The 27,595-nt window shown below is 44.2% G+C and overlaps 1 protein-coding gene across 13 annotated transcripts in view; it reads right to left on the reverse strand.

Annotated features, from left to right (window-relative positions):
* Positions 1-27,595, reverse strand: part of LOC135547586 (semaphorin-5B-like) — a 294,439-nt gene that overhangs the window by 96,423 nt on the left and 170,421 nt on the right. For all 13 annotated transcript variants that reach the window (XM_064976720.1, XM_064976725.1, XM_064976724.1 and 10 more), the window contains 3 exons: positions 16,072-16,134; positions 14,600-14,698; positions 7,667-7,880 (listed from right to left, as the gene is read on the reverse strand). In XM_064976720.1, coding sequence (XP_064832792.1) covers positions 7,667-7,880; positions 14,600-14,698; positions 16,072-16,134 — 376 coding nt within the window. The remainder of the gene's footprint in view (positions 1-7,666; positions 7,881-14,599; positions 14,699-16,071; positions 16,135-27,595) is intronic.

Here is a 27,595-nt window from a genome sequence, read left to right on the forward strand (position 1 = left end):
GATACTAACCTGCAAACAGCCATGATGGTAAATGCGCCAGGGGCCAGCACTACCGTTTAAGCGAATGTGATTATAGGAGAATGCAAGCAACCGGCAGGAATGGAAACGACATCAGGAGCAATAACAGGACTCGTGATTCCATTTCAGAACACTGATAAAAACCAACTGCAGGTAGTGACTGGCCACAGCCAATATGAATGGGTGAAATGGTTGAGACTGACTGGATTACCAACTAGCACAATGTTTGGTAAAATCTCTAATCAAATTTTATTGGCCACATGAACCGAATAGAACAAGTGTGGACTTTACTGTGAAATGCTTACTTACAAGCCCTTTCTCATCATTGTAGTTAAAAAGTAAGAACATTTACAAATAGATCAAATAAAATAGTAACACAATAAAATAGCACAATAAAATAACAATAACAGGTCTATATACAGGCCATATACAAGGAGTACTGGTACTGAGTCAGTGTACTGGTGTACGAGGTCGTTGGGGTGATTGATTGATTACTATTGATTGATTACTACGTGAATGTAGGTTTGGTTAGGTGATTGATTGAGGTAATATGTGAATGTAGGTTTGGTTAGGTGAGTGATTGATTGAGGTAATATGTGAATGTAGGTTTGGTTAGGTGAGTGATTGATTGAGGTAATATGTGAATGTAGGTTTGGTTAGGTGAGTGATTGATTGATGTGAATGTAGGTTTGGTTAGGTGATTGATTGAATGTGAAGGTTTGGTTAGGTGAGTGATTGATTGAGGTAATATGTGAATGTAGGTTTGGTTAGGTGATTGATTGATTGAAGTACTATGTGAATGTAGGTTTGGTTAGGTGAGTGATTGATTGAGGTAATATGTGAATGTAGGTTTGGTTAGGTGATTGATTGATTGATTGAAGTACTATGTGAATGTAGGTTTGGTTAGGTGATTGATTGATTGAAGTACTATGTGATTGTAGGTTTGGTTAGGTGATTGATTGATTGATTGAAGTACTATGTGAATGTAGGTTTGGTTAGGTGATTGATTGATTGAAGTACTATGTGATTGTAGGTTTGGTTAGGTGATTGATTGAGCTAATATGTACATGTAGGTTTGGTTAGGTGATTGATTGATTGATGTGAATGTAGGTTTGAAGATTACTATGTGAATGTAGGTTTGGTTAGGTGATTGATTGAAGTACTATGTGAATGTAGGTTTGGTTAGGTGATTGATTGAGCTAATATGTACATGTAGGTTTGGTTAGGTGAGTGATTGATTGAGGTAATATGTGAATGTAGGTTTGGTTAGGTGATTGATTGAGGTAATATGTACATGTAGGTTTGGTTAGGTGAGTGATTGATTGAGGTAATATGTGAATGTAGGTTTGGTTAAGTGATTGATTGAGGTAATATGTAATGTAGGTTTGGTTAGGTGATTGATTGAGGTAATATGTACATGTAGGTGTGCACGGGCAGGAAGAAATCCAGGAAAGCAGAACATCAGACAGCAAGGAAGAGAGGGGAGCAGACAGGACAGAGCGCGGACACAGGAGAAGATAGAGGGGAGGCCCACACAAGACAAACATGGCATATTCCTCTGAAGCCAGAAGTAGTCCTTGCTAAACATTACCTCTCAAAGAAAGTAAAGATGCCACTTCTGACATGTGCTGTGTACATAAATTGTTAAGCCCTGATATGTTCCTATCACTAAAAGCAATAATACAGGCCACGCTGACCATTCCAGTTAGCAGCTGTGAGAGGTCTTTCAGTGTATTAAGATGCCTACAAACCTGGTTTAGGAGCCCAATGACCCAAGATAGAATGCATCATGACAATGATATACATACTAACACGCGTGAAGTCATAGACAGGTTTGCACCTACAGTTTCATTTAGTTTAATTTCTAATCTTGATGGATAGACTAACATCCTGGCACTGTGTTATATAACTCACAAACATTGTGAATATTTAGTTGGAGAAAGGGTTGCATGCTCGTATGTACATGTGTGTAAAATTGTGAAGTGTTGTTCTTACAGGGGTGTTGGAGGGTGTGTATTTGTTTTTGTGTAATTAATTAGGTAGAAATATTGTCCTGTAGCTAATTGACCTTGGAATATGTGATTTATTACCACAAATGCTATAAAAAACATTATTTTCAAGCGTGTTTGTAAGTCGCTCAATTTGTAAGTCGCTCTGGATAAGAGCGTCTGCTAAATGACTTAAATGTAAATGTAAATGTAGATTTGGTTAGGTGATTGATTGAAGTACTATGTGAATGTAGGTTTGGTTAGGTGATTGATTGATTGAAGTACTATGTGAATGTAGGTTTGGTTAGGTGATTCATTGATTGATTGAAGTACTATGTGAATGTAGGTTTGGTTAGGTGAGTGATTGAAGTACTATGTGATTGTAGGTTTGGTTAGGTGAGTGATTGAAGTACTATGTGAATGTAGGTTTGGTTAGGTGATTGATTGAAGTACTATGTGAATGTAAGTTTGGTTATGTGATTGATTGAAGTACTATGTGTATGTAGGTTTGGTTAGGTGATTGATTGATTGAAGTACTATGTGATTATAGGTTTGGTTAGGTGATTGATTGAAGTACTATGTGTATGTAGGTTTGGTTAGGTGATTGATTGATTGAAGTACTATGTGAATGTAGGTTTGGTTATGTGATTGATTGAAGTACTATGTGATTGTAGGTTTGGTTAGGTGATTGATTGAAGTACTATGTGTATGTAGGTTTGGTTATGTGATTGATTGAAGTACTATGTGTATGTAGGTTTGGTTAGGTGATTGATTGAAGTACTATGTGTATGTAGGTTTGGTTAGGTGATTGATTGATTGAAGTACTATGTGATTATAGGTTTGGTTAGGTGATTGATTGAAGTACTATGTGATTGTAGGTTTGGTTAGGTGATTGATTGAAGTACTATGTGTATGTAGGTTTGGTTAGGTGATTGATTGAAGTACTATGTGTATGTAGGTTTGGTTAGGTGATTGATTGAAGTACTATGTGTATGTAGGTTTGGTTAGGTGATTGATTGAAGTACTATGTGTATGTAGGTTTGGTTAGGTGATTGATTGAAGTACTATGTGTATGTAGGTTTGGTTAGGTGATTGATTGAAGTACTATGTGTATGTAGGTTTGGTTAGGTGATTGATTGAAGTACTATGTGTATGTAGGTAGGGGGTGAAAAGCAGAAAGAAGTCGTTTAATTAACTGTTCAGCAGTCTTATGGCTTTGGGGTAGAAGCTGTTCAGGAGCATTTTGGTCCCAGACTTGGTGCTCCGGTACCGCTTGCCGTGTGGTAGCAGAGAGAACGGACTGTGATTTGGGTGGCTGGAGTCTTTGACAATTTACATTCCCTTGTCAGCTGAATATTCAATCACTGTCCCATTATTATTATCTTATAGTTTGCGATATCAAACTCTTCCATCATTATCTCTAGTCTAAGCTTAATGGGAGAAGAGACCACGTAAGAACCCATAGCTTTGCCCGTGAATAATCAAATGTAATGTAATCCATGTAAAAACCTGTAATCCATTTCTGAAAAACTATCATGACAAATATACCAACACATCCCTCAGCTGCTCTGCATGGAACTTTGTAATGGAGGACAAGGTTTTCCAGGTCAGTTAACAGCCATGTACATGATGGGTTTGTGTGTGTGTGTGTGTATGCGTGTGTACTGTATCACCAGACCTCCTGCCGGGTCCTAGATAATTACCATGGAAAGAGAAGCTATGGAAACAGGCATTAGCGTAGATTAACTGCTGCTTCCCCACGGCTGTCACACACACACACACACACACACACACACACACACACACACACACACACACACACACACACACACACACACACACACACACACACACACACACACACACACACACACACACACACACAGCCCTGTGGCTGTCAGAGGTGGCATAGGAATGAGCTAATACTCCATGTTTAGGCTGCGTGTCATTTGTGGGAGTCAATTCAACAAATAGCATTTTTCCACTTCCCTGCCGAAAGTAAACAGATTGAACAATCTCCACACAGACTGATTGAGGCCTGCGGGGGGTGGAACTCACACACAGCCACGTGACTGAACATGGGGAGGAGGAGGAGGAGGAGGGAGAGAGAGAGAAAGATTATTGCTTGCCTGTGTGTGTTGCCTAGGCTCATTACTAGAAATTAGATTTAAATTCTCACTCCGTCTCCTCTGATCCTGCCAGATCCAGCTCCAGACTCTGGAAGGAGAGTCTGTACAGCAAAGTGGGCTTTGCCCCAAGAGGATGTGTGTATTTCAGAAGGGCTGAGGGAATGGAAAGGCAAGGTGGTGCCAACAGTGGGTGTCTGTCTGTCTGTCTATCTGCAATTATGCTGATGAGCACAGCTTCGCCGCTCCACTCCTCTCCTTCCTTCCTCCCTCGCTTGCTCTCTCACTCGCCCCCTCCTGTGGTAAAGCCCACCCCCCCCCCACACACAGCCCTGCGTGGCTTGAAGCAGGCAGCGTGCTGTCATTTCACCCTCTCCCTGCCATGGGGAATAATTATACCACTCACTGGCTCCTGAGTCTATCTTCTCTCCTCTGCCTGTATATTTCTGCCCCCTACCTTTCCTCTCAGCCCTTTTCTTCCTCTGTCTCTCCCTATTGAACAGAGCATGTGAGTGGAGTTGAGGGGTCTGAAATCCCGCTCATTGCTCATGAGCAGTCGCTCCATGTCCTTTCCAACCACTCACACTAAAAAAGCTCCTCTCTCACCGGGAACTGCCGCTCCAAATCCGCTCCATTCATTAAAATCACAGTTTAACCAACACCCATCTATTTTGTGACCACCTGAACCTACCATTTGGTTTCGAAATATTGAAACCAAACCATATGATTTGAACGAAAAGTAAATTAATAAACAACATGAAAAGGTGACTGTAAGAAGCGCTCATCATTTCAAATAGGCTTCATGTTATATTAAACAGCATATAAACACTATAAATAGGTCAGGAGTCAAACAGGGAGTCTAAGTGAATTAATTATAAATTATTTAGGCTATATTATTTCTATTATTTCAAGGCTATAGCCTACAAAGAAATACATTGTGAAGCATTTGCTAGGCTGGCAGGGACATTAAGCACTCAGAATTTAAAAATGTTGTTGTATTAAATCATTATAATTTATATATTGCACATATAGGCTGTGACTTACTTGGAATAAAATACAAATTAAATGAAAAATACCTTATTAGGATCAGTGCCTTTGAATTCATTTTTGGAAAGACGAGTTTGGCCAGAGTTTCTGGCTTCAGGATCATGTGAAGAGGGCAGCAGCGGGGAATACCCTCACCGTGCTCGCAGAGCCACTGGAGATACTAATCACCCTTCAGGCTACTCTTGCCAGGCCGGGCAGGGATGCGGAGTTGTTTTTGTTTTCTTTGATAGGTAGGCCTAAAGGTTTATAAGCAAAATAACCCTTTCAAAATGGAAAGAGGTAATATGCCAGGCCTATTGGGCCAAAATCCATGATAACCTTTTGTATAGATAATAAAAGGATTTTCTGTTTGTAAATACCAACCGTGTTCCTCTCTGTTAGCATATGCACATAGTAAGTACACCATCATGCTTTCGGGATACTTGTCTTTTTAGATTTCACAATGTTTCTATAGTTGTGGACACACTACTTCACCGCACTCCGCTCTTGGTTTTGGTCCTCCTCGTCTCAAGTCACCTGTAAGTTTTACTCGTTTTTTGCTGAAAATATTTAGCCAATTCCATGACAGTAGCTAAAGCAATGGGGCTATAGCAGTATGCAAGTAGACTACAAGTGCATGTCGCTGCAAGAATGCCCTGAGCCCATGAAGTGAGCACTACTTGGAACGTTACTGGAGCAAACTTGTAGCAGGCAAGAAGGCCGATGCTCCAGTCTTTGGGAAACTTGCTCCGTGCTCCAGTCAAACTGAGCATGCTCTGCTCCATGCTCTGCTCCATGCTCTGCTCCATGCTCTGCTTCGTTTAAACTAGAGCGCTACTTCCCGACCAGAACCAGACGGGCCACAACACACCGGGTTAGGGCTGGTGTGTCGTTATTTCATCAATAACTAAGCTACAGGCAGGGCTCGGGTATCACTACATTGATCACTAACCATTTGAAGCTGAGCCATTTGCTCATGCTGTGCAGCACAGAAGTCATTGTCATGCCCTGACCATAGAGAGCATTTTTATTCTCTATTTTGGTTAGGTCGAGGTGTGACTAGGGTGGGTAATCTAGGTTGTGTATTTCTATGTTGGCCTGGTATGGTTACCAATCAGAGGCAGCTGTTTTTTGTTGTCTCTGATTGGGGAGCATATTTAGGCAGCCATTTTCACACTGTGTTTTGTGGGATCTTGTTTTTGTGTTGTTGCCTGTGAGCACGTCATTTACGGCACGTTTGGGTCATTCTTTATTGTTTTTGTAAGTTTCACTTCAGTAAATATGTGGAACCCAGATCACGCTGCGCTTTGGTCTGAGTTTCCAACGATGTTCGTGACAGTCATCTGACTAAGATCCTAACATGGTGTCAGGAGTGCTTCAACCTCCTCAAATATAAGACAGGAGAGATTATTTCACAGAAAATAATCATGTTCCTTGAGTTTTAATACTCATGTTCCTTGAGTTTATAGTGATGAAAAATAGCTAATAGCTAACTCCTCTCTCATGTCTCTTCATTGAGCAGAGCAGTCCAAGACACTCAGACTCAGAGCGAGCTGAGCGAGCTGCACACAGGGAGCTAATGGATTTACTAACAGAGGAAGTTATTTCTGATTTCGGCTTTTGAAAGATCCTTAATTGTCGCTTTTTTATTGTAATTTTAAATTTATTTTTGTAAATCGCTGTAAAGCCCAATATGGTAATGCCCAAATTTGGCAGAAGCAATTGGGTCTGGGTAGGTTAGGGCCTGAACGTTGTGGGCATTTGCAGGGATTGAGCTTAAAATTCATGCCCGTGCAGGGCTCTAGTGCACACCTCTACCCCCTCACCCTTCCTCTCTCTCCCTTTCTTCTCCCTCCTATTTTCTTCTACTCTTTTCTCCTACTCTATGGAGCCTAGAACTAAATATGGTTGCTGTGTTTGAAATACTGCAGATAATAATCACAGTTTCGGAAAAGGTTAGTCTTTTTTCTGCTGGAGTCAGGATGTATTTGTGAGGTGCATTCAGTAAAAAGGGCTGGTGTCAGCAACAGAAAGATTACAGACACCTAGCTAGGACTTTTGGGGCTGATGATGGAGGTTTATCAAACTTAGCTTTTCTATAGTACCAGCCAATACCAGTTCATACTGTCCACAATACCGTACCTAGGTGGATTACACTCAAATCGCATACTTTATTTTGTGGGGGGTCAAATTACCATGTCTTTTTACTTGGATACTAGGAAATAGTAGAAATGGTGTCCCTGAGAAACATGGCTGATAGCCTGAAACATGGTGGATAACAGACTGCACCAAGCCATTAACAATCAGGAAGCACTGGGATCTTAGCTCCTATGCAATCCACTTTAATTGACTTTACCAAATCAACTAATACAAACACATGGTGGGTGGTGTCAACACACAAACACACACATTACAAACACATGGTGGGCAGTGCGGGTGGTGTCAACAACACACACACACACACTACAAACGCACACACACAGCGAGGTTTGTGGAATCGTCATTTACCGTTGAGCCACTTGGAGTTGTACTGGGCAGTCCGAAGGGGTGGCATGCCTCCTAGGCTCCGGTAGATCACGGGGTCGCGACCCGAAAAGTCTATGACAGTGGCAGCAAACAGCTCACCGCTCTCCGTCACCACCGCCGTGGAGTTATGGCGAGGGTCATACGGGCACCGTGCCACGCCGTTCACACGATCCAACACGCTGGACATGTTCCCCACCTGAGCGAGGGGGAGGGAGGGGAGAGAGAGATATAGAGTGTGAGAGCAAGAAAATGATAGTAACAACACACTATCTTCTTACAGACCATATGGCTGTTTGATGTTTACATTCCAGTCATGTAGCTGGAGACGACCTTATCTTAATGCCTCCTTTCACCATTCACTGTCTATCATCCCCCACCCCTATTCCTGCCAGTTATCACTCTATCCCTCTCTTCCCTTCATCTCCCCTTCGTTCCCCCCATTCCTTCATTCCACACTTAAAAAAAATGATGCTCTAAAACAACCCAATATGTGTTATTTGGTAACCCAGTGCTGGTTAAATAGTGGACAGAACAAGTTGGGTTATTTTGACCCAGCCAGTAGGGTCGTTTGGACACAAACATGGGTTAATTTAACCATCAGATGGGTAGTTTTTACTGTCATGCTAGGTTGACCTAGCAGCTGGGTCTTTTTGAATGTAATCCTTAGGTTACTTTCTGGAGGCGTGGCTTATTAAGGGCATGGCTTTCAGCTAGTGCTTATTGGCCACCTATGAGAGTAAATGTCATTCCTGTTCATCATGTTAAGTTCACATCAAATCAAATGTTATTGATCACATACACATGGTTAGTGGATGTTAATGCGAGTGTAGCAAAATGCTTGTGCTTCTAGTTCTGACAGAGCAGTAATATCTATAATGACTACCTTATACACACAATGAATAACGACAACCTTATACACACAATGAAAGGGGATGGAATGGTGGAGGTGATATGATCCTTGGCTAGTCTCTCAAAGCACTTCATGATGACTTTAGCTTTCCTGGGAACAGGAACAACAGTGGACATCTTGAAGCATGTGGGGACAGCAGACTGGGATAGGGATTGATGGAATATGTCCATATACACACCAGCCAGCTGGTCTGTTCATGCTCTGAGGATGCAGCTAGGGATGCCGTCTGGGCCGGCAGCCTTGAAAGGGTTAACACGTTTAAATGTTTTACTCATGTTGGCCACAGGGAAGGAGAGCCTACAGTCTTTGTTAGCAGAACGTGTCGGTGGCACTGTATTGTCCTCAAAGCACGCAAAGAAGTTGTTTAATTTGTCTGGGAGTGAGACGCCAATGTCTGCAACGGGGCTGGTTTTCTTTTTGTAATCCGTGATTGTCTGTAGACCCTGCCACATACCTCTTGTGTTTGAGCCGTTGAATTGCAACTCTACTTTGTCTTTATACTGTCACTTTGCTTGTTTGATTGCCTTGTGGAGGGAATGAAATATGTATTTGTTTCCAGTCACCTTGCCATGTTTAACTGCAGTGGTAAGTGCTTTCAGTTTTGTGCGAATGCTGCTATCAATCCACGGTTTCTGGTTTGGGAAGGTTTCAATAGTCACAGTGGGTACAACATCTCCAATGCACTTCCTAATAAACCCACAGAGTCAGCATATATGTTAATGTATTGTCTGAGGCTACCCAGAACACATCCCAGTCCACCTGTTCGAAGCAGTCTTGAAGCGTGGAATCCAATTAGTCAGACCAACGTTGGATAGAGCAAAGCATGGGCGCTTCCTGTTTTAGTGTCTGCCTATAGGAGGGGAGCAACAAGATGGAGTAATGGTCAGATTTACCGAAGGGAGGGTGGGGGAGGGCCTTGTATGGATCGTAAAAGTTAGTAGCAGTGGTCCAGTGTAGTGTTCGAGCGGGTAAAACAATCAATGTGCTGGTAGAATTGAGGTATTCTTGTGTTCAAATCCCCAGCTACAATAAATGCAGCCTCAGGATATATGGTCCAGTGAAGTTCTTCCAAGGCCGTCTGTCACGATCGTCGTATGGAGTAGACCAAAGCGCAGCGTGGTTAGAATACATTCTTCTTTATTAATGAAGAACACTAAGAACACTTAAACAAAAAACAACAAAACGAATAAGATGAATGTGACCGCTATATAAACAATGTGCTAACGTATAACATAGACAATAACCCATGAAATACCCAAAGAAGATGGCTGCCTAAATATGGTTCCCAATCAGAGACAACGATAAACACCTGCCTCTAATTGAGAACCAATCTAGGCAACCATAGACCTACATAAACACCTAGATGGAAACAACCCCATAACTCTACAAAACCCCTAGACAGTACAAACACCCTAGATGAGACAAAAACACACATACCACCCTCGTCACACCCTGACCTAACCAAAATATATAAAGAAAACAAAGAATACTCAGGTCAGGGCGTGACAGTATCCCCCACAAAGGTGCGGACTCCGGCCGCAAAAACCTAATCTAAAGGGGAGGGTCCGGGTGGGCCTCTTCATGGCAGCGGCTCGGGTGCGGGACGTAGACCCCACTCTACCATAGTCATTGCTCTCTTCAAGGGCCTCTTCAGAGGGACGACCCTCGCCTCCGACCTAGGGTCTAAGATCCTAATTAAAGGCCCCACTGGACTGAGGGGCAGCTCCGGACTGAGGGGCAGCTCCGAACAGAGGGGCAGCTCCGGACTGAGGGGCAGCTCCGAACAGAGGGGCAGCTCCGAACAGAGGGGCAGCTCCGAACAGAGGGGCAGCTCCGAACAGAGGGGCAGCTCCGAACAGAGGGGCAGCTCCGGACTGAGGGGCAGCTCAGGGCTGAGGGGCAGCTCCGAACAGAGGGGCAGCTCCGGACTGAGGGGCAGCTCCGGACTGGCTAATGGCTCTGGCAGCTCCTGGCTGGCTGACGGCTCTGGCAGCTCCTGGCTGGCTGACGGCTCTGGCAGCTCCTGGCTGGCTGACGGCTCTGGCAGCTCCTGGCTGGCTGACGGCTCTGGCAGCTCCTGGCTGGCTGACGGCTCTGGCAGCTCCTGGCTGGCTGACGGCTCTGGCAGGTCCTGGCTGACTGGCGGCTCTGGCAGGTCCTGGCTAACTGACGGCTCTGGCAGCTCCTGGCTAACTGACAGCTCTGGCAGCTCCTTGCTGGCTTACGGCTCTGGCAGGTCCTGGCTGACTGACGGCTCTGGCAGGTCCTGGCTGACTGACGTCTCTGGCAGCTCCTGGCTGACTGATGGCTCAGGACAGATTGGCGGCTCTGACGACTCAGGACAGACTGGCGGCTCTGATGGCTCAGGACAGACGGGAGACTCTAGCAGGTCAGGACAGACGGGAGACTCTAGCAGCTCAGGACAGGCGGGAGACTCTGGCAGGTCAGGACAGACGGGAGACTCTGGCAGGTCAGGACAGACGGGAGACTCTAGCAGGTCAGGACAGACGGGAGACTCTAGCAGCTCAGGACAGACGGGAGACTCTAGCAGCTCAGGACAGACGAGGCGCACTGTAGGCCTGGTGCGTGGTGCCGGCACTGGTGGTACTGGGCCAAGGACATGCACCTCAGGGCGAATGCGGGGAGGAGGAACAGGGAGCACTGGGCTCTGCAGACGCACAGGAAGCCCGGTGCGGGGGGGCTGCCACCGGAGAGCTGGTGCGTGGAGATGGCACCGGTAAGACCTGACCGAGAAGGCTCACTGGAGATCTGGAGCACCGAGCCTGCCCAACCTTACCTGGTTGAAAGCTCGCCGTAGCCAGGCCAGTGCGACGAGGGGGAATAGCCCGCACTGGGCTGTGCTGGCGAAACGGGGACACCATGCGTAAGGCTGGTGCCATGTATGCCGGCCCGAGGAGACGCACTGGAGACCAGATGCATAGAGCAGGCTTCATGGCACCTGGCTCGATGCCCACTCTAGCCCGGCCGATACGAGGAGCTGGAATGTACCGCACCGGGCTATGCACACGCACCGTGGACACTGTGTGCTCCACCGCATAACACGGTGCCTGCCCGGTACAATGCCCTCTCTCTCCACTGTAAGCACAGGGAGCTGGCTGGCGTAGGTCTCCTTCCTGACTTTGCCACACTCCCGTGTGCCCTCCCCCAAGAAATTTTTGGGGCTGCCACTCAGGCTTCCAGCCGCGCCGCCGTGCTGCCTCCTCATACCGGCGCCTCTCTGCTTTCGCTGCCTCCAGCTCTGCTTTGGGATGGCAATATTCCCCTAGCTGTGCCCAGGGTTCTTTGCCGTCCAGAATCTCCTGCCAAGTCGAAGGAAGCTTGTGGAAGGCTACCTGAAATGCTTGACCAAAGATAAACAATTTAAAGGCAATGCTACCAAATACTAATTGAGTGTATGTAAACTTCTGACCCACTGGGAATGTGATGAAAGAAATAAAAGCTGAAATAAATCATTCTCTCTACTATTATTCTGACATTTCAGATTCTTAAAATAAAGTGGTGATCCTAACTGACCTAAGACAGGGAAGTTTCACTCGGATTAAATGTCAGGAATTGTGAAAAACTGAGTTTAAATGTATTTGGCTAAAGTGTATGTAAACTTCCGACTGTACACGGCTGTGACTATAATCGAAGAGAATTCTCTTGGGAGATAATGTCCACCTTGTTATCTAGACCTTGTTGACTGGACATTGGCGAGTAATATGCTTGAAAGCGGTGAACGGTGTGCTCTCCTACGTCTGACCAGGAGGCCCCTCCGTCTGCCTCTCCTGTGGCGACGTTGTTTTGGGTCGACCTCTGGGATAAGATCCCATGTCCAGGGTGGAGGTCCAAACAAAGGATCCTCTTCGGGAAAGACGTATTCCTGGTCATAATGTTGGTAAGTTGATGTCGCTCTTATATCCAATAGTTCTTCCCGGCTGTATGTAATAACGTTAAAGATTTTCTGGGCTAACAATGTAAGAAATAAAACATAAAAAAACTAATTACTGAATAGTGTCCTAAGAACGTGAAGCGAGGCAACAACTTCCTGCTCCTTCCCTGAATTTTCATAAATGTTTGTATTTTATATTTCTTATTCGTCAGAATTTTAAAATCACAAACAGAAAAGTATTTAGAGCCTTTTTACCTGTTGTTTCCCACACCTGTTTCTAACTTAACCCACCAAGACAATGTGCTGTGGGACGTTGGTACCCAGCCAGGTGCTAATGTATCTCTCTCTCCTCACTGAATGAATGACAAATGGATGAATGGGTGATAATTGTGGACCTTACTTCACAATGTAATTTAAATTAGGCCTAACTGAATGATAAGGAGGGTGAAGAGGTTGATTTCATTTAGAAAGACAATAGTGTAATGATGAGTTTGTGTTATTCCTATTTATTAGCGTTGGTACTCATGTTTATACCAAATCATTTGAACACAAGACTTGTTGGCTGATATCATTCTTTTTAAAGTTTTACTTTGTAAAAATATGCTGTTATTGGACTGTTTTATTTACTATAACTCTATTACTAATCAAATGCATTGTAAAGGAAATGAAAACATGCTACGTTATGGGTAGGCCTTTAGAATATTGAAAAACATGTCATTGACTCTATCCAAGTTGATAAGTGAAGGGAAGCAAACGATGCCAGCACACTGAATGAATGATAAATGGATGAATGGGCAATAATTGTGCAAGTTACTTCACAATTTAATTTAAATTAGACCTAACTGAATGATAAGGAGGATGAAAAGGTTGATTTCATTTAGAACAACAATAGTGTAATGATGAGTTTGTGTTATGCCTATATTTACCAGCGTTGGCCCTAGGGTTAATAATTTCACTGCTCGCCTTGTGGGTTGATTTGTGAGGGACTTGAACTAGTGGTTTTTCCTTATTACTTATAGCCTAGAGCAGCGGTACTCAACTCTGGAGGTCTGGAGCCTGCTGCTTTTCAGTTCTACCTGATAATTAATTGCACACAACTGGTGTCCCAGGTCTAACGAATGAAAATGCTATTATATTATTTGAAAGAAAATATATTTTTTTAGTGTTCTGATGTTACCTAAGACCTTAATAAACACAACCAAATTATTATTCTTCTGATAGCATATATGAAATGTATTTATTAGACTGTTAGAATGTTGTTTGCGTCACTGGCTGGAAGTGTTGAAAATAGCCTATAGGCCTACGTTTTCACTAGGACTTTGTAGAAGTATACAAAACATACCCTTTAGTCTATCTAACCAAATAACTATTGTTGTATTTTTACATGGACATATTTCACTAATATTTCTTCATTATACCAATTGTTTATACACAATTTATGAAGGGTTAATGAGACGCTAATGTTTGGGCACCTTGCGGGTTGATATGCATGTGATGCTAAAGATTCTCCAAGTTCTCTAGCAGGTACTTACTTGTAGGCTGAAAGGCCAGGCATTTCTAATTTTAATATTTAATAACTCTACAACAGAACAGATTAACATAAATTACATTTACTCTCATGGGTGACTAAAAAGAACAATCTGAAGTTCACACCACTTACGAAACTACGCCTCCGGTCTTTGGGTCATATCTCAATAACCCAGCATCAATAACCCAATAACCCAACACCCAGCACCAACAACCCAACACCCAGCATCAATAACCTAACACCCAGCACCAATAACCCTACACCCAACACCAATAACCCAACACCAATAACCCAACACCCAGCACCAATAACCCAACACCCAGCATCAATAACCCAACACCCAGCATCAATAACCCAAAGCCCAGCACCAATAACCCAATACCCAGCACCAATAACCCAACACCCAACACCAATAACCCAACACCAATAACCCAACAGTTAAAAACAAAAACAAAAAAACTAACATTTTTTTACAGTGCACCACCCTCCTTTACTCTCTCATCATGTCCTCCCCATTACCCCCTACCTACAGCCCTGTAGGTTATCACTCCATCCATCCTCCCTGCATCCCCCATTCCCTCTTACCTCCCGGGTGATACAGAGGGGCTGGAAGGCATTGGTTCCACAGGTGATGACCTCAGTCTTATTGACCAGTAGCACGCGGAGGTAGTTCTGACACTCTACCTACAGGGAGCAGTAGAGAGCAGACAGGTTGTTAGAGGTTAGAAACCTGCGTATTCACCAAACACAAGAAAACGGACCGAAACGGGGAGGGACTACATGAACTTGATAAGAATCTGGGACCAAATGGCTCCTTGACAGCTTCTACCCCCAAGCCATAAAGACTGCTGAATAGTTCATCAAATGTCTACCCTTATTGCATTCTTATCTATTATAATCTTTTGCACTGACTCTCTTGCACTGACACTCCAACACACACACACACAAAACACACACATGCATATTGACGCCACACAAACACACACACACACACACACAATCCTTCACAGTCTTCACATATGCTGCTGCTACTTTCTGTTTATTATCTATGCATAGTCACTTCACCCCTACCTACACCTCTACCCATTCCCACTCAATTACCTCGACTAACCTGAAGTCCTGCACACTGACTCGGTACCGGTACCCCTTGTATATAGCCTCGTTATTTTTACTGTTATTTTTATTGTCTTACTTTTTCCTTTAGTTTAGCAAATTTGTCTTACTTTTTAAAAACTCTGCATTGTTGGTTAAGGGCTCGTAAGTAAGCATTTCACCTGTTGTATTAGGCGCATGGTTTGCAACAGAGTGCACTAATGAATACGACCCAGCAATACTCACTCACGGCTCACTAATGATATGACTGGAATGTTTTTTATCTTTCATCTGTAAAATTAAATGGAACACATTTAAACCTAATCTAATCTTGTTTTTATAAAGCACTGTCTGACGTTTGAGGGAATGAAACTTCTTTGTTGCCTTTAAATATTCTGTCTTGGCAATAAAATAAAATTGTTGTGTTTCAAACTTGAGGTCAGACGACGTTCTCCAGAGAGAATGGATTTTTTACTTTCCCTTCTCCGTTGGGCTTTTGTGATAAAAATAGCGTGGCAATCAATTCTCACAAAGAAAAGCGCAATAACAAAATGATCACAGGGTTTGTTATCAGCCGTTGGAAGTACAGAAGAAGGGCTCTGCCTTGAGTGTCTTACTAAAAAGTCTGTGTTATTTTTCACTTCCCAGCCAGAAAACACACTTTGATTGAAGGGGCCCAAAAATCATAAAATCACTATAAGCCACTCCCACAAGGCCCCATAGAGCCCCTTGACCAGCCAGTCAACAGACTGCTTTTAAAGGAAATGGTCCTATTCAGGGAAGGTCGTGTGTGTGTGTGTGTGTGTGTGTGTGTGTGAATATTTGTGTGGTGTGTGTGTATATTTGTGTGCGTGTATATGAATGTATTTGTGTGGTGTGTGTGTGAATGTGTATATTTGTGTGTGTGTGTATATTTGTGTGTGTGTTTGTGTGTGGGGGGGTGGAGTCTCAAAGTCGTTGTTTACCTCGGTCTTCCCTTTGCTCTGGCAGGACCTCCTGGTGTCATCATCTGGAATCCATTCCGTTGCCTAGGAAACCAAAATAAACACATGTAAAAAGAGTGATTGGATGCAGCATTCACCTTTTACATAGGGGTTGAAAGAGACTCAGCATGGCTGCTGCCTGAGTACTGCTTTGAAAGAGACTCACTGTGGCTGCCTGACTACTACGTTGAAAGAGACTCACTGTGGCTTCCTGAGTACTGCTTTGAAAGAGATTCAGCATGGCTGCTGCCTCAGTACTGCTTTGAAAGAGACTCAGCATGGCTGCTGCCTGAGTACTGCTTTGAAAGAGACTCAGCATTGCTGCTGCCTGAGTACTGCTTTGAAAGAGATTCAGCATGGCTGCTGCCTCAGTACTGCTTTGAAAGAGACTCAGCATGGCTGCTGCCTGAGTACTGCTTTGAAAGAGACTCAGCATTGCTGCTGCCTGAGTACTGCTTTGAAAGAGATTCAGCATGGCTGCTGCCTCAGTACTGCTTTGAAAGAGACTCAGCATGGCTGCTGCCTGAGTACTGCTTTGAAAGAGACTCAGCATTGCTGCTGCCTGAGTACTGCTTTGAAAGAGATTCAGCATGGCTGCTGCCTCAGTACTGCTTTGAAAGAGACTCAGCATGGCTGCTGCCTGAGTACTGCTTTGAAAGAGACTCAGCATTGCTGCTGCCTGAGTACTGCTTTGAAAGAGATTCAGCATGGCTGCTGCCTCAGTACTGCTTTGAAAGAGACTCAGCATGGCTGCTGCCTGAGTACTGCTTTGAAAGAGACTCAGCATTGCTGCTGCCTGAGTACTGCTTTGAAAGAGATTCAGCATGGCTGCTGCCTGAGTACTGCTTTGAAAGAGACTCAGCATGGGTGCTGCCTGACTACTGCGTTGAAAGAGACTCAGCATGGCTGCTGCCTGAGTACTGCTTTCAAAGAGACTCACTGTGGCTGCCTGACTACTGCGTTGAAAGAGACTCACTGTGGCTGCCTGACTACTGCGTTGAAAGACTCACAGTGGCTGCCTGACTACTGCGTTGAAAGAGACTCACAGTGGCTGCCTGACTACTGCGTTGAAAGACTCACAGTGGCTGCCTGACTACTGCGTTGAAAGACTCACAGTGGCTGCCTGACTACTGCGTTGAAAGAGACTCACAGTGGCTGCCTGACTACTGCGTTGAAAGAGACTCACAGTGGCTGCCTGACTACTGCGTTGAAAGACTCACAGTGGCTGCCTGACTACTGCGTTGAAAGAGACTCACAGTGGCTGCCTGACTACTGCGTTGAAAGAGACTCACTGTGGCTGCTTGACTACTTCCTTAGAAAGAGAAAGTGGCTGCCTGCAAATGACGCAACTGTTGACGGTAATATTAACAACACAACACAGTCGCCATGAAAAGACACAAAGCTTATTGTTGTTTGTTAATTGCGTAAACATGGAGCTGAGTGGGCCAGCCAGTGGATTACAAGGTGAGGTAACCAGACAGGACCGTGGCTGTAGCCCAGATGTCTTTAGGATGGAAATAGCATCTTCTTCTTTCATTAAAGCTAAAGCAGTGTGTTTCAGAGTCCAATCCTCCACCACACACACACACACCGTCCTCCAATCTTCTACCAAACACACACACACACACACACAGTCCTCCAATCTTCTACCACACCAATGCCGGTTGTTTCTCCACGGCCAAATTACATTCCTTTAGAACCGTATCCCTTGGTTTTAATTAAGAATGCCCTAGCTCAGTGCTGGGGCAGACACACACGCACACACACACACACACACACACACACACACACACACACACACACACACACACACACACACACACACACACACACACACACACACACACACACACACACACACAGCTAACAGAGCAGAATTGGCCTTTTGTATAGTAGCCTGAGAGATGGTACTCTCTCTCATCGGTATCACTTTGTGTTTAGGTCTCCCAGTTTCACTAAAAATAGCCGTGGTGCTGCTGGCCTGACCCACTAGTGCTGGAACAGAGAGAGAGAAAAGCTAAAGTTGGCATGGACTCGTGCCAGAGTATACCCCCTATGTGACACTCCCCTCTACTCCTCTCCCCTATCATTCTCCTCTCCACCTCTCCTCTAATCTATTTCAGCGAATGGGGTGCCTCTTTGCACACACTTGAGCAAAAGTCTAGCCATTCCAGTTCTCTCTCTCGTAGTATTGACTTTGAGATTGAGCATCCATAACACACAACACAACCACAACGACCACCAAGAGACTACTACAGAGACCGCATCGTGACATGAAAACAGAAAAGCCCATGTCTGGACTCTGGAAACACATTAAAGTGTCCAGAAGCGGCAGAAGGAAAAGGAAAGAGGGTAAGAAAGAAATGGATTAGTTCAATAAATCTATGTTTAGCTCATTGAGAGAGAGGATCTGAGTCCTAAATGGCACACTATTCCTACATAGTGCACTACTTATGACAAAAGTAGTATACTATATAGGGAATAGGGTGCCATTTGGTCTGCTCGACCCTGATGAGTCTGGGTGTTATCTTGGTCTGAGAGACTCTTTTCAATTAACCTTCCCCATACTGCCATTAATAGAGAGAGAGAACGGAGAGAGAGATAGAACAAAGAGGGGAGAGAGAAAGAGAGTGAGTGAGATAGGGAGAGAGAGAGGGGGGAGAGAAAGAGAGAGTGGGACAGGAGAGAGAGATAGAGAGAGAGAGAGGGAGAGATAGGGAAAGAGAGAGAGGGGGGAAAGAGAGAGTGGGATAGGAGAGCGAGAAAGAGAGAGCGAGAGCGAGAGCGAGAGAGCGAGAGCGAGAGAGAGAGAGGGGGAGATGGGGAAAGAGAGAGAGGGGGGAAAGAGAGAGTGGGATAGGAGAGCGAGAAAGAGAGAGCGAGAGCGAGAGAGAGAGCGAGAGAGAGAGCGAGAGAGAGCGAGAGAGAGAGCGAGAGAGAGAGCAAGAGAGAGAGCGAGAGAGTCATGTAGGCCAGCCAGCCATACAGGCCCACTGTGATTCAATTAGACAACTAGGACAGTTTAAACTCAGGACATATAAGGTGTAGGCCATCATTGTAAGTAAGAATTTGTTCTTAACTGACTTGCCTAGTTAAATAAAGGTTAAATAACATTTTTTAAATAAGAGCCAGGGCCGCAAATTAATTTTTGTTTGTGTAACCTTTTATTACCCTCATATCAAGGCATTACTATAACAACATGACAGTCAACAAGCTCTTCAAATACCATCACCCATACCCTCTCTGGGTGGTCTGTCAAACACTCCACACGTCACACTGACCATAGAACTGTTTTTCAAATGAACTGTTACTACATGTCCTCAATAGACCAGCTCTAGGAGCGGAGTAGTGATGACGTGATTCAAAACAAATGCACACACACCCCTCCTTTCATATACCTCTCCATCCATTGCTGTGTGTGTGTGTGTGTGTGTGTGTGTGTGTGTGTGTGTGTGTGTGTGTGTGTGTGTGTGTGTGTGTGTGTGTGTGTGTGTGTGTGTGTGTGTGTGTGTGTGTGTGTGTGTGTGTGTGTGTGTGTGTGTGTGTGTGTGTGTGGATGGATGCCTATGCAGTGAGTCATCGTTTATGTCATTACCATCTTTTCTCAGCGCTAAATGCTGTCAGCTTAACCCCTGACCCCTCGTCGCTCCGTCAAGTCCCTCTCTTCACCCGTACTGGAACAAAGTGAGCTCACAAAGTCCTACCCCAAATACCACAGGGCCCATGCACACCCAATAGCACCACAACTATACCCCCTAGCCCCGGCTGTGACAGGCCTATAAACAGGCCCTCTGAGTGTGGTGACGGCTGTACAATGCCTGCCTGCCTGCCCGGGCTGGAGCTGGGCTGGACCAGGGCTGGACCAGGGCTGGACCAGGGCTGGACGGAGCTTTCTGTCGGTCTGTAAAGAGGCCCATAGGGCCGCAGGGCAGTAGAGGGATGAGAGAAAAATGTAGGGATGAGGCTAGAGGCTTGAGACCCTATTTCAGACTAAAAGGGTTCTTTTAGAAATAGTGATATATGACACAGTGATGAGGTGGATGACATGTTAATATCACAATACTTACTATTCATGTTCAATACTAAGTATTCTAGTTTGCCTTATCCTTTCATATGAGTTTGCCATTACATTTGTAATGATTTTTGTTCAATTGAGCTACTGACATTTAGAAATAAGGCTCAAACAGAAGATAAATCACTTTACAAGTTATTCACTCTAAATGTCAGTTTAAATGTCAGTTTGAAGGTAACTAAACCACATTGGTTTGAGGAATACAAAATGGTGGATATTGAAAGACAAACTGAAGATAATACATTTTTTCCCCTGCTGCTTTTCCAAAACAGTAAATGATTCGAGTCCTGGACTGACTTGTTGATAAGTTGTGCAACCACTCTTATGCATATCTGATTTCATTCTCCTCTATAAGAAGGGCCAACCAACAACAATGATGCACCTTCACCAACAACATTTATTTCCCCTCACTCTGGTGACACCTCATTTCTTCCAACTTTGTCACGTTGCCACTTTTGGAGGCAATAAGTATTCTGCCCCCGGCAACCCTTTACAGGAAAAAAATATCAGTACTTTTTAATGGGCAAATAAAATAGCTGAAAATACAATTAGTGAGAAGATGGAGGATTCATCACTTTTACAGAAGATAAATTATGTTTTGGAGGGAAATGTATTACATTTTTACAGAGAAAGTAGGAAATGTTAACGAAACAAACCGCTAACAGTGAGCCAGACAGTTGGAACGATGGGAAATGGCTCTTGCTTAAACATGGATGGCACTCTGTAGATAAGACTAGGTTGCTCTGTGACATATGACCACAAGCATGTTGACTATTCATTATGTTTTGTGAATCATTTACATCTTAGTCATTTAGAAGACTTATCCAGAGCGATTTACAGGAGCAATTAGGGTTCAGTACCTTGGTCAAGAACACATAGACAGATTTTTCCCCTAGTTGTCTCAGGGATTCTAACCAGTGACTTTTCGGTTTTCTGGCTCAACGCTCTTAACCGCTAAGCTACCTGCCGAACAAAATGTGTCTGGAGAGAAGACACAGAGGTATTTCAGAGTGTTTGCTTCAGTGGGCTACAGCAAGTACGGTATGTAAAAAGATTGCTGTGACAGCTTGAGACTGCATTCAGTGGACTTGGACGCACACAGACTCATAAGGGAAAATCAAGTCTGAAATTTAAAAGTGAAAATAAGAATCTTCAGAAGCCTTTATCAACCTGAAATACGCTACAAGGCCCTCTCCTCTTCTCCTGCATTGCAGAAGAGTTCTTCTGCAACAGAGTAATCAAATTAAGATCCTACATCTGTACAGTATACATACTCAACCATAATGGTATGGACTAAGAATCAATTTACTGGACTCTGATAATCTATTTACTGTTGAATATATTTCCCCTCCCTATATCCTTGACTCAACCTCCAAATCTCTGTCAAACCGAGTGAGCGTTATGTGCATGATCTGTGATGAAGGTGTGGAGAGGAGGCAAAGAGATAATTTATCTCTGTACTGTCTGTTATAGCCTGCTAGCTCTACTCTACTCAAAGCCATCACTTCAACGAGCCCACACCCTGCCTTGCTTCCTCCTCTTGAAGTCACTGACAGAGTACCCTATTCAGGCCTGCACCTCTTCCATCCTCCATTCCCCCCAACTCCTCTGTTCCCCCATCCCCTACATTACCTCCATCTTTTACCCCCCCATCCCTTTCCTTCCTCCGTCCCCCTCTACACTCCCCTCTTCTCCACTTCACTCCCACTGTCCCCTCTCCACTCCCTTCCAACCCCCCCCCCCCCAGTCCTACTGACGAATGTGACAGGACTCTCAATGGCCCTCTTTCATTGTCCCTGAACACTGATCCCTAGACAAGAGGGAGCAGATACGCCCTCCTCCCCCCGTGCACTCCTCCAGGCCTCCTCTGCTGCCCTCCTCACATTTGTTGATCCCATGCTTCGCAAACAACAATTGTGGACTGACAGTGGAATGCTAACTTACAGCCCTTCCCAACAATGCAGAGAGAAAGAAAATAGATAAATAATAGAAAAGTAAAATACGTAAAATTTGTATTAATAATAACTACACAATGAGTAACGATAACTTGGCTATATACAGGGGTACCAGCACTGAGTCGATGTGCAGGGGTACAAGGTCATTGAGGCAGACATATACAGTACAGTACCAGTCAAAAGTTTGGACACTCCTACTCATTCAAGGGTTTTTCATTATGAATACAATTTTCTACATTGTAGAATCATAGTGAAGGCATTAAAACTATGAAATAACACACATGGAATCATGTGGTAACCAAAAAAGTGTGTTTTCAAGTGTTTCATATTTGAGATTCTTCAAAGTAGCCACCCTTTGCCTTGATGACAGCTTTGTACACTCTTGGCATTCTCTCAACCAGCTTCATGAGGTAGTCACCTGGAATGCATTTCAATTAACAGGTGTGCATTGCTAATTTCTCTCCTTCTTAAGGAAGGACAAGGTAGGGGTGGTATATACAGAATATATCCCTATTTGGTAAAAGATAGTCCATATTATGTCAAGAGCAGCTAAAATAAGCAAGTAGAAACGACAGTCCATCAGCACTTTAAGCCATGGACAGTCAATACGGAAAATGTCAAGAACTTTGAAAGTTTATTTAAGTGCAGTCGCAAAAACAATCAAGCTCTATGATGAAACTGGCTCTCATGAGGACCGCCACAGGAAAGGAAGTTACCTCTGCTGCAGATGATAAGTTCATCAGAGTTAACTGCACCCCAGATTGAAGCCCAAATAAATGCCCAAGTAACAGACACATCTCAACATCAACTGTTCAGAAGAGACTGCGTGAATCAGGCCTTCATAGTCGATTTGCTACAAAGAAACCACTACTAAAGGACACCAACAAGAAGAAGAGACTTGCTTGGGCCAAGAAACACAAGCAATGGATCCTAGACTTCCTGACCGGCTACCCTCAGGTGGTAAGGATTGAGAAACAACACATCTGGCACGCTGATCCTCCACACGGGGGCCCCTCAGGGGTGCATGCTCAGTCCCCTCTACTCCCGGTTTACTCGTGACTGCATGGCCAGGCACAACTCCAACACCATTATCAAGTTTGCCGATGACACAACAGTGGTAGGCCTGATCAGCGACATTGATGAGACAGCCTATAAGGAGGAGGTCAGAGACCTGGCTGTGTGGTGCCAGGACAACAACCTTTCCCTCAACGCGATCAAGACAAAGGAGATGATTGTGGACTACGAAAAAGGAGGACCGGGCATGCCCCCATTCTCATCGACAGGGCTGTAGTGGAACAGGTTGAGAGCTTCATCAACAAACTAGAATGGTCCAAACACACTAAGACAGTCATGAAAAGGGCACAACAAAGCCTATTCCCCCCCTCAAGAGACTGAAAAGATTTGGCATGGGTCCTAAGATCTTCAAAAGGCTCTACAGCTGCACCATCGAGAGCATCCAGACTGGTTGCATCACTGCCTGGTGTCATGATGTGGCCCTTTTTGGGAATAGCTAGTTCCCCCCCTCTCTCTCCTAAACCTAGGTTCTGTTATCTCAGGTTGTACATTCCTGGAGGAGACTCTCTCCCACTGGCCATGCAAAAATAGACACATAGAGAGAACAAAGGATTTCACATGGCGAACTCCTAAATCTCCCAAAATGGGGATTTGATATAATATGTTCACTTGTGAGAAGGTGGAAATGGTCCATGGACACTTAAGGGACAAGTATGACGAGTGTGTTTCATTTGGTGACCTCAGAGAGGACAGAAAACACACATCACTATATCTCTGAATATGTACATTTCTCGATTATTGGGTTTGCATCTAATTCCTGTATAAAATTAATGAGTAAAGATTAAACTATTTGTGAAATTATGTAATGTGATGTTAAACCTTTAATGAAAGAGAATTGTATTATCTTTAAAGTTTAACTAAGTCATTGGCCCTCCCCCATGAGCACAGACATGATCTGGTGTCATGGAACAGCACTTTTCTACTGTTACGAATAAAAACCCCTCCTGAGGAAATCCTCTTCAGACCACAAAAAACTTCAGTTTAAGCTAAGATTGTAATGGTTGTTGAATTCCTAAACCATACCACGTGGAGCATTGGCTACACGGCTGGAAATGATTAAACTCTGAGACTATCGATCCCTACAGAATAAGAGCAAATCTTAGATACTAATTACTAGTCAGCAGCTAGAAATGATGTCAACCTGGGATGCGAAGACCGACAACCACTGAAACATCTATCATATGAGAACATTTCTGAATGGTACTCTGAAGTATCCATTCTAACCACAAAATACTTTTGATTTTCAGGGAGGCAGAGAGAGAGACGATGATGAACTGACTCTCGAACAGAAGGACTGACGATTCCAACAGTGATCACGACGACGCACTGGGCATAAATATATATATTGATTGCAATTATTCCCTGATGAGTGAGCGTTCAAGTGCAAAGGATTAGCATTTCAAATAATATCATTATCAACTGTGTTGTGACTCCTTTTGTCCTTCCCGCCCTTTTCAGTCCACACCCACTTCCCTTTGTCCACCAAGCCGTCATATCGGCTTAGCCCACTAGGGAACCTCCCCTATCATTTCCTTGTAACCATATCTACTGTGTTGTCTGTTTATGCATTTCTGTGATTATTTAGTTAGTTAGTAAATAAATGATTAAGACAATTGATGTATGAATGATTCATAGTAAAGGCTGGGTTCGTGCAGATAACCAAAAATTTACGATGTTTGGAATGAGACTAACGTGAGGTAAAGAATAATTCATTAATTAGAATACTAATTGAACAGATATTAAAATATCTGAAGACTTATATTATGAAAATTATAACTTTGTAATCTGAAGATTCTCCTTGGTGCTCTGACTTTCTAGTTAGTTACATTTACATGATTAGTTTAATCACGTAATAATAATTACAGAGAATTGATTTGATAAAATAACAGTCTTCACTTTATTGATGCCAAAGACACGACACTGGTATGGCAACTGCTTGGCCTCCGACCGCAAGGCACTACAGAGGGTAGTGCGTACGACCCAGTACATCACTGGGACCAAGCTTCCTGCCATCCAGGACCTCTATACCAGGCGGTGTCAGCGGAAGGCCCTAAAAAGTGTCATTTAAATGTTTTACTTATCTATTTTTTATATCACAGGTATTTTTAAAAACATCTGAAAACTTCGTAAAGCTGTTGTTTAAGGGCTTGTAAGTAAGCATTTCACTGTAAGGTCTTGTTGAAAAATACAATTTGATTTGATTAGATTAGATCAATATGTTCTTTAATCTGATGAGCCGGAATTTGATATTTTTGGGTCCATCCGCCATGTCTTTGTGAAACGCAGAGTAGGTGAACGGATAATCTCTGCATGTGTGGTTCCCACTGTGAAGCATGGAGGAGGAGGTTTGATGGTTTGGGGCTGCTTTGCTGGTGACACTGTCTGTGATTTATTTAGAATTCAAGGCACACTTAACCAGCAGGGCTACCACAGCATTCTTCAGCAATATGCCATCCCATCTGGTTTGCACTTAGTGGGACTATCATTTGTTTTTCAACAGCACAATGATCCAACTCACCTCCAGGCTGTGTAAGGGCTAATTGACCAAGAAGGGGAGTAATGGAGTGCTGCATCAGATGACCTGGCTTCCACAATCACCCAACCTCAACACAATTGAGATGGTTTGGGATGAGTTGGAACGCAGAGTGAAGGGAAAACAGCCAACAAGTGCTCAGCATATGTGGGAACTCCTTCAAGACTGTTGGGAAAGCATTCCAGGTGAAGCTGGTTGAGAGTGCAAAGCTGTCATCAAGGCAAAGGGTGGCTACTTCAAATAACATTTGTTTGGTTATTACATGATTCCATATGTGTTATTTCATAGTTTTAATGTATTCACTATTAATATACAATGTAGAAAATAGTAAAAATAAAGAAAAACCCTGGAATGAGTAGGTGTGTCCAAACTTTTTACTGGTACTGTACATATACCTAGGAATAAAATGACAGATAGTAAACAGTGACAGCAGTGTATGTGATGAGTTAAAAAGCTTGTGCAAAAAGGGGTTAGTGTAGATAGCCTGGATAGCTATTTTGCAATCTTATGGCTTGGGGGGTTTCAGTGTGTGCCAGTGTGTGTCCGTAGGCTAGAGCAGGCAATCTTTGAAGTGCCACAGCTGCTCTGACCAAATGTTTACATGGGAGAGATAGAGAGAGGGGGAGAGGGAGAAAGTGAGAGCGAGGTGGGGAGAAGGAGAGAGAGGACTCACAGGAGAGACACTGAACCATCTGAGAACACCATTGACTACATGGTAGTGAAGGGGGCTACATTCTAGTGAAGGGGGCTATATGCTAGTGAAGGGTGCTACATTCTTGTGAAGGGTGCTACATGCTAGTGAAGGGAGCTACATTCTAGTGAAGGGGGTTACATGTGTGCCAGTGTGTCTCAGTGTGTGTGCGTAGGCTAGAGCAGACTATTTTTGAAGTGCCACAGCTGTTCAGACCGAATGTTTACACAGGAGAGAGAGAGAGAGAGAGAGAGAGAGGGAAAGATGGAGAGAGGGAGAGAGAGGGGAGAGTTAGAAAGAGAGAGAGAGAGAGAAAAAAGAGAGTTTCGATGGAGAAAGCTTTGAGGCGTGCAACACTGAGGCATGCACGAGAGCATCAGCTGTTCCAGACGACTGTGTGATCACGCTCTCCGTAGCCGACGTGAGTAAGACCTTTAAACAGGTCAACATACACAAGGCCGCTGGGCCAGACTGATTACCAGGACGTGTGCTCCGGGCATGTGCTGACCAACTGGCAGGTGTCTTCACTAACATTTACAACCTGACCAACCTGATTGTGTCTGTAATACCAACATGCTTCAAGCATACCACCATAGTCCCTGTGCCCAAGAACACTAAAGTAACCTGCCTAAACGACTACAGACCCGTAGCACTCACGTCCGTAGCCATGAAGTGTTTTGAAAAGCTGGTAATGGCTAACATTAACACCATTATCCCAGAAATTTGCATAGAGCTCAAACAGATCCACAGATGTTTCGATCTCTATTGTACTCCACACTGCCACAATGTCACCTTTCCCACCTGGGCAAAAGGTACCCCCACGTGAGAATGCTACTCACTGACTACAGCTCAGCGTTTAACACAATTGTGCCCTCAAAGCTCATCACCAAGCTAGGGATCCTGGGACAAAAGCCTCCCTCTGCAACTGGCTTCTGGGCTTCCTGACAGGTCGCCCCAGGTTGTGAGGGTAGGTAGCAACACATCTGCCACGCTGATCCTCAACACTGGAGCCCTTCAAGGGGGCCTGCTCAGTCCCCTCCTGTCCTCCCTGTTCACCCACGACTGCATGGCCAGGCTGACTCCAACACCATCATTACGTTTGCAGACAATACAACAGTGGTAGTAAGCCTGATCACCGACAACGACGAGATAGCTTATAGGGAGGAGGTCAGAGACCTGGC

This window comes from Oncorhynchus masou, chromosome 10 (genome assembly GCF_036934945.1).
Source record: "Oncorhynchus masou masou isolate Uvic2021 chromosome 10, UVic_Omas_1.1, whole genome shotgun sequence".
Lineage (NCBI taxonomy): Eukaryota > Metazoa > Chordata > Actinopteri > Salmoniformes > Salmonidae > Oncorhynchus > Oncorhynchus masou.